This window comes from Chamaea fasciata, unplaced genomic scaffold, assembly GCF_029207755.1.
Source record: "Chamaea fasciata isolate MVZ Bird 193981 ecotype frontalis unplaced genomic scaffold, bChaFas1.0.hap1 SCAF_1, whole genome shotgun sequence".
Lineage (NCBI taxonomy): Eukaryota > Metazoa > Chordata > Aves > Passeriformes > Sylviidae > Chamaea > Chamaea fasciata.
Genome location: NW_027094086.1, coordinates 71,943,973 through 71,967,357, shown reverse-complemented (window position 1 = coordinate 71,967,357; position 23,385 = coordinate 71,943,973). Strand labels below are relative to the sequence as shown.

The window sequence follows — 23,385 nt, the reverse complement described above, 5'->3', positions numbered from 1 at the left end:
TACCATGATGTAACTAATTTTGTTGCTTGAAAAAATATCAAAAGATTCAGGAATTCTAAGCTCAGTGTGTTTACTCTCAGTAACTGTAGCTGCTTACAGGCAAGTTCAGGAATTGGCAGTTGGATGAGTGGACAGTGAGGTGGATTGGGAAATGGCTGAATGCCAGCTCTCAGAGGGTTGTGATCAGTGTCACAGTCTATTGGAGGCCTACTGGCATCACCTAAGGGTCAGTACTGGGCCCAATATTGTTTAATTCCTTCATCAATAACTTGGCTGAAGGGACAGATGTACCCCCCGCAAGTTTGCTGATGGCACAAAGCGGGAGGAGAGCCCAATACTCCAGAGGGCTAAGCAGCCCTTCAGAGGAACCTTGACAGGCTGGAGAGACGGGGGGAGAGGCATCTTCTGAAATTCAGCAAAGGCAAGTTCTGGGTCCTGCACCTGGGGAAGAATAATCCCAGGCACCAGCACAGGCTGGGGGCTGATTTGCTGGAAAGCAGCTCTGTGGAGAAAGACCTGGCCGTCCTGATGGACAGGTTATCCACAAGCCAGCTGTCCTCTGGGGGACAGGAAGGCCAATGGTAACCTGGGGTGCATTGGGAAGGTCATTGCCAGCAGGTCGAGGGAGGTGACCCTGCTCCTGTACTCTGGTGAGGCCCCATCTGGAGTGCTGTGTGCAGTTCTGGACTCCTCAGGACAAGAAAGACATGGAGTTCCTAGAGCAGGTCCCGTGGAGGGCAACAAAGATGAGGGTCTGAAGCATCTCTTCTGTGAGGTGAGATTAAGGGATTTTGGCCTGTTCGGCCTTGAGAGGAGAAAACTGAGAGATTTATCAATGTATACAAATATCTGAGGGGAGAGTGTCGAGAGGATGGAGTGCATGTTCTGAAAGTTGTCTTTCACATTTGATTTGTGGACCAAATGGTCACTTGGATGAATCAACATTCAGCGAATTGTGCGATGTAAACAACTTTTATACATAAATTTCTGATTCCGGATTTGATGGAAGGACCTTGTGGGTTTAAGGCTGATATTCTCAGTGATTGAATTGTACCTAAATATATTATGACTACGTTACAAAAATTAAAATAAGAGGAAGCAATGGTAGTGCACTCAGATTATCTGAAATGATCAAAGGATTTGATTTTTCTTACCAGTACAGGTAAGGGTTAAGCAGTATTCTGAATATTTGACATGCATCTTTGCTTGAGCTACTAGGGATTTTATAAGCTGTGTCCCTACCATCTATGTTCTTCTGCATCATTCATCTGTATCTTTGGATGCCAGTTCTTTATTGCACACGTGTATATGTATATAGATGCAAAACCAGTAGTAATGAAAACACTGATAGGTACCTTTGTCTGGTATCACGTTCATGTATTTGTTCAGGAATGGATAGAACTGTGCATCTGGAACATGAGACAGGCTTATAGCTTCAGTTTTCTGTTTGAATTTGCAGTGATTAATCTGTCTTCTGCAAAATAAGATGGACACCCCAGTTCAGTTCCTGGTAGACAATGTGTCAGGTCACATTTGATGGTAATTGGGACTATGTAAGCATGGATATTTCAGTAGAAATTATAAAAAGGGTCAGGAGACTAAGTTTTTAGAAATGTTGTATCTAAGTAAAGACAAAAATGTTTTTTGAACAGTCTTAGAAGATGCATCTCTTACATTTATATATATTGCATGAATAAAATGTTACAGCTCAAGAGGATACCTGATTAGAACTTTCATATTCATATGGGAATGTATTCTCCCCCTCAAAGGAAATTTAAAAATCTATTTGAAATTAATGGTATCACAATAATATATAATATATATAATTATAATAATATATATAATCTATAATAATATGTAATTAATGATACAGCTTTTAATTAAGGGGTTTTTTTTGTTTTTTGTAACACACTAATTCTTTTTCTTTTTAGTCTAAAACTCTATGGGATCTTTAACATGTTTTACTCTGAATTGTGTTCAATTCTGCCTTTTTTTCTAACTCAATAAATTGTCTCAAATATAACTGAAGTAGGACAATTTTGCTGGCCTACTTGGTGATAATTATAAAATAGCTGAAGAAATAACCTGCTCTTACTGACTTGCTTTAGAGTGAGGTGGCTCAAGGTTGTGTTAGTAGTCAGTCAAAACCCATTGCTAAAGAGTAGCACCACTGTCAGCAGGCACACTGAGCCATCATTGCCAAATGAGTGCCTTGCAGGAGACACACTCTGCTACCTATCCTTTACATTTGGTAAAAAAATGTGAAGGGACTACACAGAGAAAAATTGGAATCAGTCAGGAGAAGTCAAAAGCTGTTGAATGTTTTTGCAGAGAGTGCTGACTCGATACGGTGAGTGACATCAAGCGTCTTCGAATGAACCAGGTTAATTTTATTCCAGAATTTCCTTCCTGCACAAAATTGCCAGTTTTAGCAGTGCTGGGACAAATCATGTGAAGTCTTAGAGATGTGAGCTGGTGCGTACTGGGATTAACAGACAAAACATTTATTCTCTGCTGAAACTGAGATGTAAGGTACACTTTTAGAGAAAAGATGACAAAATATATTATCCTGCTCTGCTGTTTGCAGTGTGACAGTCTGAAAGGGCCCTGTCAAATCAAAGACCTAATACCTACTTTAAAATTTATCTAATTTTTCAACAGTAGCATCTAAAATTGCTTTAATTTAGACAGAGATTTGGGAAGAAAAGGAGATGAAGATGTGTAGTGGTATCTGATTTTTGACTTTCCTTACTTACATAAAATTGACATAAATCCGACAACCATGTTATATAGTTTATTTTGTTATTTTGTGTGCACATTTAAGATAGTCCTCTTACTGATGTGTCTTGGGAGAGAGATTCATTAAAAAAAGAGTTAAAACAGTATGAAATTTTCCTAAGAACATATAATTGCAAGTCAAGAATATTCCCTTTAAATTTCCTATTTCAGATAGAAGTTCTGATATTTTTATACTTGCAAGCTTTATTCTATCTGAATTTTCTATCTGTTAACTTCTTTTGTTATATGTTTCTTTGTTTTCTCTAGGCCTAGTAGATAAAAATAATTAGCTGCTGTTATTAACACATTAAATCAAAGGAATCATCCCTCAAAGGAAAGAAAATGGTTTTAAAAGGTGACATAATTAGGCAGTAAGGATAAAAACTTACCCTCATATTACCTCCCTTTTAATTTTAAAGAAACTATGTCCACTTTTCAGAGATACAGGTGATCTGTAAAAAAATAAATTAGAAAACCTTCTGAGATGCGAGGCGGGGTGGAGAACGGAAAATAATTGTGCCGACACCTGAGAACAGGGCAGTTGTTTAAATCAGGTCCTGCCACAATTCATGAATATGTCTGACACAGCGAGCTGAAGGAGGTTGATGATACTGAACTACAGTTTTGTAGGACGGGTTTTTTTTTCTGTCTGGATATAAGAATTAAAAAATTAAACTTTTTCAATATGAGACCTAGATATAATGACTGGGACAATGAATAAGCACATTAGTGAAAGAATCCCAACAAAAATAGAGTTTCTTATGTGAGGAATATTTCTCTGAAAAAAATTCTTGTTGCTTTATTTGGAATAGTTCATATGTTTAGAGGGTTAATTTCTGTATTGTAGTGTAAAGAAATATGTCATTGAAGAATGGTAATAACTCTAATTTGTGGAGGAAGTTATCCTCTTGTCATCTGCATGAGGTAAGCTGAGTTACTAACTTCTCAAAATTATAACTTTCATACGCTCAGCAGATCTTCTTAACTAAATTCTGAAAAGATTCACCTCATTATACCTTGCTGCAGAGCACTCCAGACATGGTCAGCTACTGAAAAAACCCTGTTCAGTGTTCACAGAGTGATCAAACATTCTTTGTTGTAGCAGTACTAGAGCTATTTTTTCTTCTATGGGACTAAGATCTGTTATAATACCAGAAAATTTTAAGGACGATCAAAATATGTTTCTAGCACCTTACTTAAAATTTCTGAGTGACTTGTAATGAAAGGTGCAATTAGTTTTGATTTGCTTGAATCAAAGGTAAAGTGAAAACAAAAGCAACAGAAGAAATGGTGTCTAAGACCAGAGTGGGAGAAAGATCAGCTTACTCCCACTGAAGAGGGAGTATGGTTCTAAGTGAGATGATATTTCAAAAGACTTTGAAATTTTTTTTTTTTTAATAAAAAGTTTCTAAAGCATAGTAATGACCACTTTGAAGTTAGAAAATTGAGCACTTTGGCTTTGAGGCACATGTTTTCATTTCAATGTTGTCATTGCTAACATTGCCAGTTGTTCCTTAAGTCAGCCTTTTTTTTTTTTTCCTTTTTTTTTTTTTTTTTTTTTTTTTTTTGTATTCTTTTCTGATAAAACACGTGCTTTAGCAGAGATACTCAGAAGGAGAACACTGGACATCACATCTTGCAAACACTGGAAGACCAAGACACTTAAAACTTTCCGTAATTTGCATTAATGTTCCTTCTCGCTTTCTAGATAGTTAAATAGAAATGTGTAGCCAGAGTTACAAAAATTCAAAGTGTTCACAGCTGCAGGAGCCAACAGTGGAAACTCTCTTCTGAACAGTGAATTCCCTAAACCAAAAGCTTTATCTTTGAGCTGGAATCCTGATTAGGGGTACAGATGGAGTTTTGACTGTTATGCCTCTTACATTGTTCCCTCTTTTCAGATGGGAACTATGCCCCCACATGGTACTGGCAATCCACATTGCCAAGTGGAATGTGGATGTGAATTCTTTGAAATTTATAATTATGGTATTTTGGAGTAACACTCCAGAGAATTAGTAAGTCTGCTTTGGTTAGGTGTTAACATGAAAGTACATGAGAAATGCCAGAGATAAATAGAAATATCAATAAAACAGTTGGTAAAATAGTCAATAAATTAGTTCTTAGGACAGAATCACAGAACACTTGAGGTTGCAGGGGTCTCTGATGGTCATCTGGTCCAATGCTTGCTGGGCCTCCCAGAACCAGTTGTCCAGGGCCTTGTCTGGGTGGCTTTTGAATATCTCCAAGGAAGGAGATTCCAGAAGCTGGGGTATTGTAAGCCAGATATTTCTGGGTCTGAGAGATTTTAGCCTGCTAGCCACTGCTAACTTTTTTTTTTTTTTCCCAAGGAGAAATTCCCAAGAAAGTTTCTTCTCAAAACAATCTTGGCAAACAACTCCTTTCTCAAAACAATCTTTCTCCAGGTGGTGTTTTGCTGTTTCTCTAGTTAACCAATGGGATTAGAGAGGTGTTTTTCCTATTCACCAATCATGTTAAGTCTGTATGGGAACATCTTATAAAAGGTAGTAAGAATTAGGCAAAAACAACCTTTTTTATGTGCTCTTTGCCTTCTGAAATATTTGGAGTCTTTCATCTTTCTTTCGTGTCCTACAGCGACAGAGTTTTTATGCCAGTGCTCAGTCACCCTTTCTGCAGCAGTGTCTCCAGATGTTGCAGCCTCCTGTATTTCAGTTTGTGCCCATTGTCTCTAGTCCTGTCACTGGGTACCACTGAAGACCCTGGATCCTCTTCTTTGCATGCTTACTTCAGGGTTTTGTACATATTGATGAGATCCTCTCTGAGCCTTCTCTTCTCTAGGCCAAAGAGCTCTCCTAGCTCTCTCAGCCTCTCCTCACTGGAGAGATGCTCCAGTTGCTTGATCATCTCTGTGGCCCTTCAGTCAACAGATGTGATGGGAACAGATAATTAAAAAGAGAAGGATAATGCCCATGGATTTGAGTTGAACAAAAATGATTGGTCTAACATTTTTTACAGTCTAGACAAAATGTTTGAATGCATTATTTTTATGTATAATTTATAAGTATCCTTACAAGTGTTAAACCAATTATACTGTGCTTCACTATAATGGGAGTTCCACCTCCTTTCTTATGGACATTTAGCTGTGAAGATGCAGACTTATTGCCTGGACTGTTAGTATTAGTCCTTAGCAAGAGAAACCTGCTATTTATTAGAGAAATGAACTTCTAGTTTTGTACAGTGGATCTTTCAGAGTCTGTATGAAACGGGACTACCATCCTTCTCTGTAATCCTTTTTTCTCCCTCCTCATAGGCAACTAAGAGGGAGTGTTGAGTGCAGCATGTGAAATGTAAGAGGTGTGATGGCAGCCACCAGTGCCCCTTTGAACTAACTTTCAGAGACTTTATACAATTGCAGAAAATAGATCAGATGGTTTTCTAATTAATTTTCAAAGAGCAGACATTGTCCTCTGATTTCTGAAAAAGATCATAGCTACAATTCCAAAAATGACAGAAAAGACTAAGAACTGTAACTCCTGAAATTTTTACTTGGAGTAGACAATATACCCAATATACCCTCTTCATGAATTTCTGTAATTCTCTAGTAATTAAGTACAACAATCAGCCTAGACAACATACCATGCATGCAGACAGAAATTCAGCTATGCACTTAAAAGAAATCCTAGCTTTGTGTAGGCATTCAAATTAATCTTTCCGCTGGTTTTGGTCACTTTGTCAGTGCCATAACACAATGGAGATAAATTTCACTATCTGCCTATGAAATACCAAGAGATGCCACATAGTTATTTAGAAATCTTTGGTCACTGCAAATGAAGATAAATATCCTGATTATCTCTGATTGGTTTTCACCCACAGTGCATGCATTGGATCTCAAGACCCTTATTGTGGCTGGGACATGGTGATGAAGAAATGCACAGCGCTGGAAGAAAGTCTGAGCATGAGTCAATGGGAGCAAAGCATTACCGTGTGTCCAGTAAGTCCAAATGCATTCATTTGTCTCTTAAAACCTTTGATTCTGTGTGAATTTCATGAAAATGTGTTGACATAGATTTTTCAAGATCAGAATATTGCATTTAATGCCATTTTCCTTAGGTTTTAGCAGAATACCTAGTTTCTTTTCTATTTCTTATCAAACTACTTATATGATAGAATTATTTAGAGTAATTTCAAAGGGTAGTTGTTTTTTATCTGCAATGTCTATTTTCCCACCTTGAAAATAAATGTCTTCTAAGATTAGTGATATTAACATATTTTTCTCTGCAGAATTTTTCTCCATTGTGTGCTTTGAAAAAGTTTAATCACTAATGGTATAATATTTTCTTTTAGGATTATTTTTGCTAATACGAAAAGCCAAACATCTTCTAGAGTCCATGAATTGTAAGGCTGACTTCCATGAGTTAAGTCTCACTCATATTAACGACAGAGGTGATAATTACTATAAATGCAGGGTTTATATTTACAGTGGCTTAACACTTCTCTTTAAGAATTTTTTTTAATAAATTCAGTATAATATTAAAAGGCACCAACCAAATTGATTTGTATCTCTCACTTTTAAATTTATTCTGGTGTTGTTATAATATTCATTCTTTTCCCTCACTCCAAAGCATGCCAAAAGAGGGTTAAGAAGTATCTTTCTTGTGCTATTGAAGTGGGTTTTTTGGTTTGGTTTTGTTTTTGTTTTTTTTTTTTTTTTTTTTTTTGTTTTTGGTTTGGTTTGTTTTTTTTTTTTTTGAGATCCTTGCTGCTTTGTTCTGCCCATGAAGAGGGAGCCTTTCCAACTCAATTCTGCTTTCATTCCTAGTAAGTACTTCTTGATCTTGGCCCCTCTCACCAGTGGGGCACATGCATCTATAAACTCATGCTCACATGGCTTTCATGTTCTAATCTCCATGTGTTTACAAGCTCCCTTTAACATCCTGATGACAGTTTTCTCTCTTAAGCTGAACTTTGTTTAGTGAACTAGAGATGTGAAAAATCAGTATAAACTTCTTCCAGCTTTGATTGTTCTCTCTACATGTGTTGCAACAGCCTCAGAGATACAAACACTATGCTGATTCTGAGGGCTTTGAGAACGTGCTCCTGTGTTCTGATGGTGTTTGACATTAAATTGCAATTTTTTTGAAACATTTTTTCAAAATCTCAAAACTTTAAAAAAGTTTGTCTTGTCTTGTCCTTTGCATCCACCTTCTCACATAGAGGACTAATAAAATAGTCCGGTATTGGATGCATCTGCATTAGCGTTTGAGCTGACATCAGGAGCAACTTTCAGGGAAAATACTGTGATTACTGAAATACTTTATTTTGTTGATATTTGCACAGGCAGTCAGCCTGCTGTGCTTGGTTTTTGAATTATGGCACTAGGCCTTATTTTCTTTCGTAGATATAGAACACAAGGCCAAGATAGGGTGGAGAGAAGAATAATTTAGAAAGCATAATGCTATTCTGTTCTGTTCAACTGGAAAAACAATTATTCAGTATCTATTATATGACATGTGCATAGCATATGGCAGTGTAGTCAAAGCAGGGGATCACCTAAGTCTTTCTTAGAAATTTATCCATACCTGTGAGACTTATCCTGCTGATCTGAAATTCGAAGACCTAGTGAACCTCCAAAGAAATTTTGTCCTTGAGCAGATTGATCTTGCAAAATATAAGGAAGATTTTAGAATTATCTATCTAAATTGAAGAGTGTGGGTATATGCCTTTACTGTTTTAAAGCCTTATACGCTAAGTAACACATATTGAACAGGTTGGAAAACTACATAGAAACTTTCCTCTAATGAAAACACAGTATTCTGGCAAACTGTAATCAATTACAATTTTGCTTAATGAGGCTTTCAAATATTTGTTTTTATAGCATTTTTATGTGCTGTGCTCACAGGATATATAAGCCAAGATGCAATTAATTTAATTTTGTAGGCAATTGAGCTATGTGCATCCTTAACATGTGCTGGATATATTCAAGACACTGTTGCAGGCGGAACATAACAGAATATTCAAAACCTACTCTCCCTGTTTTGGTCCCAATTGCTTACAATATCTTAATTGTTAGCAAAATTTCTCAGGTTTTTTAACATTGTAGAATTTTTTTTAGATTAATGAATGACCAGTTACTTCTAAAATTAGATCAGAGAGGGGTCTCTTTATACAATCATTTAGTCGAGGATAAAAAGTGTGACCAGTTTCCTTTGAGAAATTATTTCCTACAGAATTACTCATGTGTCTGAGTACTTATAGGCATGTCATGGGAGAGGAGAGAGGTGAATAGGAGAGATAGATGTGCATCTGTGCTATCATCTTTGGACTTTGAAGATCAATTTTGAAAAATGTGGTTATTTTGGTTATCTTGCTGTGATTTAATTCTCAATTTGATTTTTAGGTTATTGTTTCAGTTGGCATAAGTACAGCAATTGTGCATAAATATGGTCACTAATTATTGCTATGGCAAATTTGATCTTTTTCCAGTTGGTCATGTATCCCTATTATTCATCCAATAATTTTTATGGCAATTAAGGTTCATTGTTTTTTTGAAGTATTTTCCAGTCGTACAACTTGCAATCCATCACTTAAAAATATACTGACATTATCTAGGAGCTCTTACAAGGAAAGTAAAAATAATTTTAAAAAAAGTTTTTCAGGATTTCAGTTTTGCTTCTGTTTTTGAGTTTGTTTGTTTGTTTGTTTAATAGAAGTATGCAACATGAAATGGCTTTATTTTTACAGTTATTTTCAGAGAAAGTGTAGTATGGTGTCTGAATTCATTAGGAGCTTCAGGAAATTCTACAGACTCAAAAAAATCTACAAAAAGGAATCTCAAACCAAAGATCTCTTGACAGAGTTAAAAACTGTGACCTTTATTCAGACTGCAGAGGCACAAAGCAGGTAGATGAGGTAGGTGCAGAGAGACTTGAGACAAAGGTGGATGTTTGGAGGACATTAAGAAGGAAGAAAGGTCTAAAGGTATCTGCAGTAGGGAGAGGGTGGCAATACCAGGGTGGTAGAGAGGGAAAGCAGAGTGTACCAGTTCCCAGATAGTCTGACTAACTGTGATTTTGCCCTTGAGGTGTCAGATTGTGAAAGGTTAATGGGCATGGATTCTGGTGAGGGCCGCAAAGGCCCCTCATCAGGACATTTTTGCTTTCCTGCAGTTGTATGATGAAATTGATATCACTTCTGAAAGAGAGGTACAGAGGGACAGAGCAGGTGAGTCATGGGAACGGCGGAGACCCCAGTGGGACAATCTTAGCAGGAGCAGGGAAAAATAATGAAGAAAGAGAATTTGTCATCAATTTATCTTTCTGAGTTCAGGCTTTCAGCTACATTTTATGTGTACTTTCTCTACCACTTAATGTGTATTATGGTAACCATGGACAACTGTTAGCTTGTCTAACCATAGACAGGCTTTAGGGTATAATTTAGGTGCAACAATAAAGATATTTTGATGCAGCACAGAAACAGAAAGCAGTAAAGGCATTTTCACGTCTCTGACATAATTAGATTGGGAACATAGAATTGTTAGTTTATGGACTATAAATATTTGTTAGGCCAGCAGTGTAAGAGAGAATGAGCCTGCTTGTCACCTAAAAGGAAGTATTTCTTGTTGTCTTACAAAACCCAACAATGTAAACTCTATGTGAGCAAAGGTTGGTGAGTTTTTTTGAATAAATGGCTGTCATTTTGAAATTATGAATTAGGGTTGTTGGTTGTAGCTGACAGAATATACACATAGCTGTTCTTGCACAAGTGATATTTGTGATAAATTACTAATAAATTATAATTAGTGAAATTATGATACCTTTGCCACAGTGGAAAGAGTCAGCCAACATCCAGAGTGTCAGTGGAAACATGCCTTATGTTGTAATTGAATCTCTTGTATCTTCAAAGTATTTGTGAAATGTACACTTCTCTCACCACCACTAAAATACTAAAAATAATAAAGGAAGATACCATTTCAGATCAGGTATGGCAATCTACAGCTGTAATTCCTATTTCAATATATAAGCAAATATTAAAATGTTATGTTCTCACACATTGGGTGAAAAATGCATGACTACAAGTGATGCATATTAATTCTTACTAAGAGTGAGTTTAAATGCTACTTAGCCTGCACTTGTTGGTGCTGTTGTCCTGACTGAAAGTTAACATGCGGCAAACAAAAGGCAAATTTCTTAATACTTAACTGAAAAAGTGGCCATCATTTCCATTTAGGATCACAGATTTGTCAAGGTTAACACCTTGCTAAAAGAATATTATGAAAATCTGTGTTTGTTGGGGGCTGAATTCCCCATGTCCTGCTCAATTTTCTTTAGAAAAGCTCATTTTCTAGCTCATTTTGTTTCAGCTAGGCAATGAAGATATTTCATAATAAATGTGTTACAGCTGCTTGATAGAAACATTCCAGTCAAGATGAGAACTGTCTGAACCTTCCAGCCAAAGGTGTTAAGAATTGAATTCTGTGGGAGCAAACTCTTTCATCATGTAGGGTTAGGTGCTAGTTTTTGGCGATATTTTGAGGATATTTATACATATAATTTCATATAACACTTAGAGACTGTCATATTTAAAACCATTTTGTCCTTATGAAATGGTACGGTATGACATAAACTTCAAAAGCTGCTTTCAAAAAAAGGCACTCATCATGGGGATTTGAGTTTGATCAATCCAGTTTTGTTACCCTGGACTATTTCAGCATCTGTTTTTAGAATCACAGAATTGTTTCCTTGGAAGGAAACTGAAAGATCATTTATCTTAAATCCTCCCTGCCGAGGGCAAGGACATCTTCCACTACACCATGTTGCTCAAAGCTCCATCCAACCTGGCCCTGAACACATCCACAGGTTGGACATTCACAGTTTCTAATGGGAAACTGTTCCAGTGTCTCATCATCGTCATAGAGAATTTCTTCTTCATTTCTTCCTTATCCTCTGCTGGGTCTTCTTTTTGATCTTGGGTTTTACAGTCAGTTCCCAGGTTCCATTTTCACCAGAAAATTTTAGGAAGTTGGAAACACAGAGGGCAATTGAGAGGTGGGCAAACATGCTTGTGGAAGGTAACAGTTAGCTGTGATTTCAGTTATTGCTATGGTTGTGGCATCCAGTGGCTTGGCTTGGTCAGAAGTTGTGGAAAGTATGTAGTTACAGGAATTATAAAGGGAGATTGCTGTATGGAAAATGTATCTCTCCAGTGGAGGCTGCTATTGTTGGTGGCTGAAGGCTAAACCTTCACGCACAGCAGAATAAAGCAGTTGTGTGAAGGAACTGTCAAACTGTTGTGTTTGTTTCTAGATGAGGAATCTGACAGTGGATGGACATTTTGGAACATGGTCACAGTGGAAACCTTGCACCCACACTGATGGTGCCAGTGTTGGCTCCTGCCTCTGCAGAACACGTGTGTGTGACAGTCCTGCTCCTCAGTGTGGAGGATGGCTGTGTGAAGGACCAACCATGGAGATTGCCAACTGTTCCAGGTATGCAAGACAATTTCAGGTTCTATCATGTGTAGTTTAAAATTTTTTAACTTAATCAGAAGCCTGCCCTTTGAAATCTCCCCTGAAATCTACTGATCCTGTTCTGTGCATGAAAGGGCGAATGGGACATTAGAAAGTTTCTCTCAGACTTTTGTAGGAGAGAGAATGAGTAAAAGAGCAAAGAGTCATTTCAAATGCTGTGTACCAAATAATGTTGTCCTCAGGTAATTTTAACAAAAGCTCAGAAAGAAAAAAAAAAATCAGAGTTAAAGAATATCCAAAGTATGATACTTCTTCTCAGTTCTGTAATTCTTTGCTGGAAGTTACAGTGGCTTACTTTTTTTAAGGTCTCATATTACCATTGTAGTCCCCCATTCTGTGCTGGAAAAATGTTTTCATTGTATCTTTCAGTTGTATCACGACAGCAAGTTCTATTATCAGTCTGTATAGAACTCTTTAGCTGCTCTTTTGTCTTCTTCAGGAACTTAAGCACTCCCAGAGAAAATCAGTGTGAGCAAATAATTTCAAACAGACTCAGAACATTATGTATTTGGAACTGCAACAGAAGTTCATGCTTAAAACATTTTACACATCTATTACACATACTTTAATTGCAAGATGAAACATATACTAGTGCATTCAGTTTCTTTTCAGTGATTCTTTCTGGTTTTTTGTCTTTTTTTTTTCTTTTAACATCACAATCACATCATGATAGTGAATAAAACTGATTACACTTCTGCACAAGGTAACTGCAAGCTCTGTAAGTGAAAATAGTCTATTTTAGGAAAATTATTAAAAATCTAACAATATGTTATATAGCATCAGGTCTGGAGAATGATAGAAAAGACAAATATGCTGTGAGTTACTGAACTATCAAACAATAGCTGTCAGGTTTAGAAGGGAATTTGGAATGTGATTTGGGACTGGATTCTTATTCTACCTTTGTCATTATTACACTACTATTTTAACTTCTTACTTCTGTTAACACTGCTATATGAGTAAGGCACTACTTTAACTTTTGCTTTTATGATGAAAAATCAAAAGCTCAATATAGTTTAGTTTTATTTTTCTTTATTTCTGTTTATGTTCTGCCAGTACAAAAACTGCAAGGTAGCCATGAAAGCTTTGGATAACAGCTGAAGGGTTTTTTGTTTTGTTTTGTGGGGGGTTTTTTGTTTTTGGGGGGTTGTTTTTTTGTTTGTTTGGGTGGGGTTTTCTGTTTGTTTGTTTGGGGTTTTTTTGTTGTTTTTTTTTTGCCTAGGACAGGATATGAAATTCCTTTTCAGATGTTTGGTCTATATATAATATTTTAATTACATCTATATAATTATATAAAGATATAGATAATAGATCTATCTATAACATTTTTCTAGAGTGCATTGGAGGGGGTGGGAGTCCTTTCTGAAAGTTCACAAATGCAAGGTACAGCATGTGAACTCTCTTAGCTTTTTTGTTACATTACATTGACGTCTTATCAGAATAACCCGTTGAAATTGAGAACTAATGCATTTTAACGCTTACTTTAGTGCCACAGAGTCGTAAGACTGGAAAAGACACTTAAGCTTGAGTCCAACAATTAATAAGCACTGCCTAGTCCACCACTAAACTATGTCCCCAAGTACAATATTTGTGAGTCTTTTAATACCTTCAGGGATGGTAACGCCACCTCTTCCCTGGACAGCCTGCTCCAATGCTTGACAACCCTTTTGATGAAGGAATTTTTCCTAATATCCAATTTAAATCTCCCCTGACACAACATGATGCCATTTCCTCTCATTCCATCCCTTGTTAAAATCAAGAGATCAACACCTGGGAGGAGAAACCAACCCCCACCTCATTACAGTCTCTTTTGAGGTAGTTGTAGAGAGCAATATAGTGTCCTCTGAGCCTCCTTTTCCTCCAGGCTTTAATCACTTTTCTTTCAGACAAGGTAGCAAAATTTGACATTTTAATCTCCCTGAAAATGGTATGTAATTTAAAGTTAGCTTCTGAACACTGATACAGGAGTTTGCATATGTAGTTTACCCAGAACAAAGTGACCAAAAGTAACTACATATCTTCATATCTTTGTAATTCTTCTGTGAAGAGGTATTTTTAGCAGTTGCTGATTACAAAGCATGGAATATGGAATATCAGAGCACCTTTATTTTGGTTCAGTATTCTTGAAGAAATGGAACACGATGCAGTATTAATAACTTCTAAAGAAATATTAATAGGCCAGATTCTGCTGTCAGTCACACCTAATCAGCCATTCGCTATGTATAACAGATGACAGAGCCTGAGCTTTTTATTCTACCAGAAATGGAGGCTGGACACCATGGACTTCTTGGTCACCTTGTAGCACCACTTGTGGCATAGGCTTTCAAGTTCGTCAGCGTTCCTGCAGCAATCCAACCCCTCGACACGGAGGACGCGTCTGTGTGGGACAGAATCGTGAGGAGAGGTGAGTTGTCTTTCTTCTATTTTCTGTTTTAATTTCTTCTGTGCAGTTGTATTCCACAGAACAGTTTTTCCTCTCTTTGCTTAGTTTTCCCTTCCCTTTCCTTTCACTCTCTCTTTAACTTCACTGCTGTACAGTACAGTTTTCCCATTAATGAGGCTGTGGGTCTACAGCAGATCTTTCATCTTTCGCTTAGCTTCATCCTTCCCGAGCCACCTGAGAGCTCCTGGTAGTGCCAGGGAATTGTGCTGAAGCAATGTGCTGCTGTCCCTTGAGACCCTGAAAATTGATTCTCCTTGAAAATTGATTGCACTGTGTTTGAATTGTAACTCATCCAGCCTCAAGACCTGGAATTCAGAACAAAATATAATAAGGTCACAGCACTATGTTACTGATGCTGTGAGTTCATTTTTTCTGTTGTAAATAAATTAAGCATTTCTTTAACATGGAAGGAAGTTTCAAGGGCTTTGTTTTCCATTCAATAAATATAATACACCTTAAACTCAAATGTCTTTAGTAAGGTTTCAAGCTTGGTGGGATTTTTAAAATTGTTTGTATATATTTTTTAACCCCCAAGCAGATCAAGTTATCTCAGATTTTGATTTCACCATGTACTATTTTGGCACCAGACTAAGTATTTTGTCACTAGCTCAGAATGTCAAGTTCAGGCCTTTCATTCCATTTTACATGTACCCTAATTATATCTCTAATTTATGTGGACCCTACACGCATCTCTAATTTTTGTGTTCGCAGTTTTAACAGGAATTAAATATTTCTTTAAATCAAGATAGAATATATTCTGATAAACTGCAACTCTTGCATGCATTATTATGTTGTTTCCAGAGGTATACCAGAAAGCTAGATAGCAGAAGACTAGCATTGGTGTGAAAATTTGGAGTCCTGTAGCCATCCGTTCCAAGACATGTATGCAGATATGTTTCCTCCCAATATGCACTTACAGCTTACTTCAGTGTTTCTGTATGGATGATGTAGTATCCTATATTGCTGTTGGATGTAAACTAAAGTCAGTAAACTTTATGATGAGTTTCAGTGAGGCGTTTAATTAAACACCAACTCTAGCATTTCTTCAGGTTAAGAGGTTCATTGAAGCAAGGTTGCATGACACATTCACGTATTAATAGATCACCAGGGACCTGGTCTTTCTAACTCTTAAATGTAAAGGATCAGTATCACAGAAAATGTGAACATTTCTCACTGTTTCAAGGCCATGAATATTTACCATTTCATTCCAGAGGACAGGATTTTGTTCTTTTGTAAATTGCTTTCTGAAAATAGGTTGCCCAACCAGAATGCCATCACCATCAAACATAGATTGTATCTGCTGTTGTTTAGCTCTGTCCCAGCATGAATAACAGTTATTGATTTTCCTGAACTGAGAGGTCAGTCCAGGGCAGGACACAACAAGACTAAACATAGAAAAAAAAAATCAGTTTGGAGAGGCTTTAGAATGATGGACTAAAGATGGTAATAATAATTGTTCATTTTAGTTTAACATGGAATAAAAGTTTGATAAGAAGGTTCAAGGAAATAAAGAAAACCATGAGAAATACTTTCTTAGTTATGCAAGCATTAAGATAATGGGCGCACTGTAAAAGCAGTTACAAACTGGAAAGTGACTTATGATGAGTTGAAATAATAGCAGTCCAGCAGGATTGAATTTTGGTATGCATCAGTTCTGAAGGAGCAATTACCTTATGCTGCTTTGCTTTTGTAGCCTGCAACTTATTTGTCATTTCTATCTCCGTCCAGTTCAGCGGCAATCTGGGATGAATGTGCCTGTGAGTTTACTGCAGGATGCCTTTTTCTCTCAGAGTTCTTCTGTCTCTCTTTCCTGTCTCTTTGAAAGACCCTTCACTCCCAAAACCTCTGCACCTTTCTCACTCACAGCTTGCTCACAGCTGACCTTCCTGCCTCTGCCTTGGTTTTGTTTGTTATCCATGTTATGTCCTAATACTTTTAATTATTTTTTTAAGTGCCTTTAATTTCTTTTCCAGAGGGTGCGGTGAGTTAGGAAATTTTGTCAAGTAATTTGTAAAGCAGCTAGAGGAATGAGGCATCAGTTATTTGCCAGGATTTTTGTCAGTGTTAAGCCAAGTACTTGGATAAATCTTTTCAGAGCTGTAAAAAGCAGAAAGTCCTGGGATATTTGCCATCCAGGGCCTATCCCATCACCCACAGCAGGGGAACAGGACAAGCCTGGAGATTGCGACCAGATCCAACCAAGAGTCTAGATCCTAGTGACATCATGACAATGAGAAAAGTCTGAAGTCCAGGTAGGAAGCTAAACCACAGGCTAGGATTAGGATCAGGTTAAATAGAGCTCCTCATCCCTTCGGTGTGGATGGAGGACTCAGGGGAAGCTGGTTGGGGCCATTAGAGTTTCATGAGCATCCTCATGGCTCTCTGCCAGCTTGTAGAGAGTTTTGAACTGTGAGGGCAATGGAGTACCAGCATTTACAGTAGTATTATTTCACTGTTTCACTCTCATTGAGTTAAATTGGCGCCAAATGGAAACAGTTCCTCTGAGCCCATAACATTTAGGCAGTCTGAACCAGTATTACATGTGCAATAACTCCTGAGAAACATTTACTGGGTTTTTATCCAAAGAGCCAAGAAGCAACTTCTCAGATTTTCTTATTTAAATCAACCAATGTTTATAAATAGCTTAACTGTTGGCTTTTTTGATGACCCAACTCATATGTAAAATTAATATAAATTTAGTATTAGTAAAAATTTGCATTAGTTGATTTACACATTGAGTACATTTGACTTTGTAAACGTGTGTACTCTAAACACCTTCACATGTTCAGGGTTATAAAAATAGGGTTCATATTCCACAGCCATCTACATGCCAAACTTTGAAAGAGCTTTTCAACAAGCAGTGATTTCAGTAGAAATCCAGTACATAACTCCATAGAAAGCAAACACAAAAAGGGCAGAGTATATCTGAGGTAAATTTACCTCCAGATGTGCACGCATATTCAGCTTGAGAGTATTTGTTCATGTGTTAATTGTTTGTCTAGGATATATTTGTTTTATGTCATGAAAGCCATGATCCTATCATGGCTAATGTATCAGGCAGCTCTGTGCTTGCCGGCCATTCCCCCTTGAAATCAATGGCAATATTTGCCAATTTAAAGCATTGAAGATAGGTTAAACTGTTTCATGCTCTGCTGCTAAAGGGGTGTGTGGGAAGGGGGGAAAGCAGTTGAGAGATAACAGCAAATACTTATATTACAAAGCAAATCCCCCTTGTAGAAGTAGGTCAAAAGTGCAGCTGATGTGCATTTAGACAGACTACAGAGAGGGAGTAAAAATAACATTGTAACAAAATTTCCTAATCAGATAATAATTTTATAGTTAAGATTTCAGATGGAAGACATTTTGATGAATTCCTCAGGGGCTAATTTTTCTGATTTTTTCTGTAAAAGAAATATTCACTGAAGCTGGTGGAAATTCTCTAGATCTTAGTTTATAGAGTCTGCAGTATCCTGTCTTGGCATTATCATGGAGTGCGAATGTTTGTTTGTCCTTTCTGTGGATGATGCTGTAGATATGGCTTGATTAAGTCCACTGCCCCCCCTCCTATCTGTGCAGAAATGAGGGACATTAAAATGAGAATCACTTGCTTTCAGTGGATGCACTTATCTTTTATTACACAGGAAAAAATAGAAAAAAACCCCATGGCTATTAGAAAAGTACATTGACTGCAGACAAGGAGTAAACATTTAAAAGCCCTGGATATTTTGGGGTGTATAAAATGATTAGAAGCAGGACATATTGTTGCATTATTTTGTACACAGTTCTCAGCAAACGTTCAGCTTTTGGGCTTGTTTCCATGAGAAAGAGGAACTGCCGAGAGTCAAGTGCCTACTCTGTGTAGCACTGCTTGTTTCTGAGCAGTGCGAACAAGCCCAGTCCACTTCAGCAGAGCAGCTTAAACACCACAGGGCTTTAGGCTTGCTTGCACTCCCATGGATGTTGTCTGCTGGGAAGTGTCTGTTCCCACCCTCCTTGCTTTTTCTCTGCTCCCTCCTCTTCCACGGAAGCCCCTGGGACCACATGCCACCTTCCACAGTCTCTTGGATGGGTATTTCTGTCAGTGTAACAATCTCAGTCCAGCAGGACGCATGTGTTTCATGTGCCTGCCTTACGTTAAAGGAATCTGGCATTCCCATCAGCCTCGGTATGGTCTGTGCATCCCAGAAAATCACCAGCTACCAGCTAATCACAACTACCCACCACAGAACAGTACATTGCACAGGAAGGGGCAGACAGGGATGAAACTTAGTTTGTTTTCCTTAAACACAGGGTGGTATAACATAGTTCAAAATTACAAACTATTTGTTTAAATATCTCTCTGTGGAATAAAAAGGGCATATTTGTAACTGTCGTGCAGTTAGACTGTAGTACTCAGTGCTGGGAAGCAGCACTGAAATAAGTTGAATAAATTGATGTCTTATTAAAGGTTGAGATCTTTATAGAAACAAGAATAATAATGCCAGTTGCACAGAAATTGTAGTTGTAAAATTTGCTGTAGGCACTAATACCTGTGGATGCAACTGGACAGAGGATGTTCACCCTTCTCCCAGTATGACAATTCCTTTATTAGGGCATTTGATCTTGGATTCACTTCAAGGGAAATGTGAAGGGTCACTGTACAAAACCCACATTTCTCTAGGCTGTTCTCCACTCTGACCTCACTGCAGTTAGGTTAGGGGGGACGGCAGTGGTTTCACAGATTCAAGTTTCTTGGATTGCATGTTTAGTTGAATTACTGTAAAACGTTAGCCCTGTGGGTCCTGAGAACGAAATTAAGAGGGGAAGAAAGAGCAAAAGGGAAAAAGGGTTGCTGAGTGACTTGAAATGCAGCCAAGAACAGATATAATGAAACTTGGCTCAAAGCCCTGTGCTGTAGCACAGTTCTCAAAGATCAATTGCAGGGATGTCTCTAGCTGTGAAAACATACCTGATGTTTTCAGAGGCTGGCTGACTGAAATGAAAATAAGATTCTACTTGTATGCTGTATTAGTTTTCGGTTTGTTCTGCTTTTTTTTTTTTTCCCCTGAAAAAAAAAAAAAAAGGAATCTGGATGGTGTTGACTTTTTTAAAAGAAAAAACAACTGTTTCCTAAATTGAAGTATTTTGCATAGAGATTTTAGGGCTTTTTTTCAGCTGCATTTTTAATTGGAGTTAGATAATAGAATTTCCAGCCCTTTGAAATGCTTACTGTGAAGGGTCACTGTTAATAGGTTTCTTTTCTGTCTCCTGCTCAAGTGAGAGAGTGGGAGGTCAGGCACGAAGACACTAGAAGAGCCACTCCATAGTGGCATGACTGTTCTCGAAGTGAGATCTGTCATACCTTACTTCAGGCGTTCATGAGTGTGAATGTTCATGTGTGAGTCAGGTGTCTGAACTTCCACTGTGATCTGTTGAAATTTAGTCAATACAGGCTGTGGAGAACGGTAATTTATGTATTTCTGCTGTATATTCTTTAACATCTTCAGATCAATCATTCTGGTCTCCCGAGTTTGTATTGACAAGATTTCCATTGCCTTTAATGGCTGCTTAGATGTCTGTCTCTCATGTAGCATTTATAGTCAAAGAAAATCGATCTGTACATTGAGGGGTGTATTTATATGACCTTTGCTTTAGGGTGACATAAATCATATTTTTAACTGGGCTGTTTCCTTCCATGATCTGTTGCTCAAGTTAGATGACTATTTCATTTTTAGATAGCTACGCCGTACGTGCCTTTATTTTTAGGCAAGACATGTTCCTTAATTTTACTTCTGCATGGCTGAATATTGATAATTCTCAACTTCATGGCAGATTTGCTTTAGCCTCAGTGTGTCTCCCAAATTAACGTAACACATCTTCATTAAGAACTGAAATTATGCAAAGTTTGAACTAATTTGACTAAATGCTGATGTTACATCTATATTTGATAGACTACACATTCGCAACAAATGATCTAGAAGAAACTATTACATGCACTCACATAATTGACTGCATGTGACAACGAATGTGTGCAGAGTTCTAGGGGAAGAATATCCAGGCACAGAACATTCCAATGTATCTTTAATGATGACATAATGTGAACTGTAATGTGTGTACCCAAATCACGCACTGAATCTGACACCAGATTCATAAATATTGAGGGTTTGAGCATTTTTTCCTGTTTCCAGAGGAAAGGTGAATACAAGCTGTGAATAATTTTCTTGACTCTACAGAAGCAGAAAACTAAATGTCACTCCTCTATTAACCCCACTCCCAGTCTTTAGATTTTAATGGAGTTGCCCAGACCTAGGGAAAAAGTTTGAATTTTAGGCTCCAGCATAAGCAATAAATCTACTTTTGTATGTTACTTACACCACCAACCTTTTTTTTTTTTTTTTTTTGCCCTTCACAGAGTTCCAAATGTTCAAATTCCTTATAATGAAAGATAATGAAGAATTGGAGCTTGCAGATATTGGGGCTTTCTGAAAACAAACAAACAAACAAAAAACCCTGTTGTGGTTATTCTTGTTGAAAATGACAATTCTTCATACTGTAATTTCTCTTTTTGTGGAAAATGAACAACTAAGGAGTATTAGAGTTTTCACTGTAGTGAAACTTTCACTATCAGTTTTCACTGTAGAAGAGTGCCAAGAAATGAAAACTTGTTAGAAGGGCAAGAAGACAATTGGATTTTGGATGAATGGTGTAAAAACTGAGGAAATACTGTATCAGATTGATTTGTTCATTCGGGATAGTCTTGTAACAAGAGCTACCCAGATGCATCCATAAAATATCAGAGAATGTCTTCAGGGTTATCTGTTTCCTGACTATGCTGTGTGTTTGCTTCATCTAAGTAAGAGCTTGGTCTCTTAGAGAGCCCTAGTCACACTTGCTGATGACCTAAATCCTTTGGACCTGTGTAGAGGTTCCTTAAAATGCAGCATGTGCTATGGCCATATTTATTGGATGGCACACTCAAAAAATCAGTATTCTAAGGTTTCTACAAAAATTGAAAAAACTCAGCTGAAGCTGGGATCTTCCCACTTGTCTGAATGTGTAGTTACAATAATAACAATTGAATAGGGCTTCCCTCAAGACCTACTCTGCCTCTGGAATCAGTTTGCAGCCTACAGGAAAAGCCTTCAAAGATTAAAATAACTAAAAACACCCTTTAAAAGATAACGTAATAACATTATAAACAAGTGCAGTTCTTTAGGCCTAGCATCAGTGTTTTAACTTTTAAATTGCCCATAGAAGCAGAGATGCTTTGAAAAGAAAAAAGCAGGTGTAGCTGTCTGAAGATGAGAGAGATGGATCCTAATCAATTCTTAGCTGGAGACTGATAAAAGACTTCCTGCATGAATGTTTGCCTGCTGTTTGGTTGACTGCCACAGAGGGATAGCCACAAGTGGTTTTAATAAAGTAGTTTGCAATCTTGCTTACGTGACCACAGTACAATCGCGTGGCTGCATTGCATGGAATGTATAAAGTCACTGAATAAAGCAAACAAATGCCACCCACACAACTGCAACCTAAAAAAAAAACCTCAAATGTTTAGACACTCTGTGTGACAGTGTGACAACTGTTAGTGCAGTGCTTAATGAGCAGGGAGGGGCCCTTTGTATAAAATATTCCCCTGTACTAATATCTATCTGAACTATGCAAATGTGGGAGGTTTTAGGGAAGATCTTGTCTTGATAATAAGTGGATTCTTTGTCTCCTTATTTCTCTTCTTACAGGTACTGCAATGAGCATTTGTTGTGCCCCCCTCATGTGTTTTGGACAGGCTGGGGGCCGTGGGAGCGCTGCACGGCTCAGTGTGGAGGAGGGATCCAGGCACGGCGCAGGACATGTGAAAATGGTCCTGACTGTCCTGGCTGCAGCGTGGTGAGCAGTTCTCAGCTTTCTCTTCATCAAATATCTATGGCCATATGCCATGGATGTCTCTATGTTATAGAATCACAAAATCATTTAAGTTTGAAAGAACCTCTAAAGTTATGAAGTCCGACCATTAACCCAGCTCTGCCAACTCCTCCATTGAACCATATTCCCAGGTGCCTCATCTATGCGTATTTTAAATACCTGCAGGAATGGTGACTCTGCTACTTCTCTGGGCAGTCTGTTCCAGTGCCTGACAACCCTTTCAGTGCAGAAATTTTTCCTAATATGTAATCTAAACCTCCTCTGGTAAAACTTGAAGCCATTTCCACCTGTCCTAACACTAATGCTCTATGCCCATAAGGCATCTATATAAGCTCTACCACTAACATCAGTAGTCACCAGACTGTTTTTGTCTCTGCGTTGCTTGTGTGTGCTGAAATCCACACAATTTATCAATCAGAAATATATATAATTTGGCTTTTTATGATATCGTCTAGAATTTAGGCTTCTTGAGGCAAAGTTTGTGCAGATGTAGATATGTCGTTACAGGTTTATAGTGGGTTTTATTTTTATCATCAGAGTGCATAGGAGCCCTAGCTATGAGCTCAGGACTCCAGTGTGCCATGTTTTGTAGAGCAGAGACAAAGCTAAGTTTCACATCTAAGTACATAAGGAGCCAATCAGTGAATACATGGAAGCACCAGGAAAGTGCTGAGGTGAGATTGGATAGCAGTGGTGATCTTGGCACAGCAGCAGCCTAACAGCTGTCAGACTTTAAATCTACAGTGGGATGGTTTGAATG

General features: G+C 37.7%; 1 protein-coding gene across 4 annotated transcripts in view; it reads left to right on the top strand.

The window, feature by feature from the left end:
• SEMA5A (semaphorin 5A) overlaps nucleotides 1-23,385 on the top strand; it is a 318,649-nt gene that overhangs the window by 228,379 nt on the left and 66,885 nt on the right. For all 4 annotated transcript variants that reach the window (XM_066186026.1, XM_066186022.1, XM_066186035.1 and 1 more), the window contains 4 exons: nucleotides 6,631-6,748; nucleotides 12,060-12,241; nucleotides 14,541-14,684; nucleotides 22,442-22,589. In XM_066186026.1, coding sequence (XP_066042123.1) covers nucleotides 6,631-6,748; nucleotides 12,060-12,241; nucleotides 14,541-14,684; nucleotides 22,442-22,589 — 592 coding nt within the window. The remainder of the gene's footprint in view (nucleotides 1-6,630; nucleotides 6,749-12,059; nucleotides 12,242-14,540; nucleotides 14,685-22,441; nucleotides 22,590-23,385) is intronic.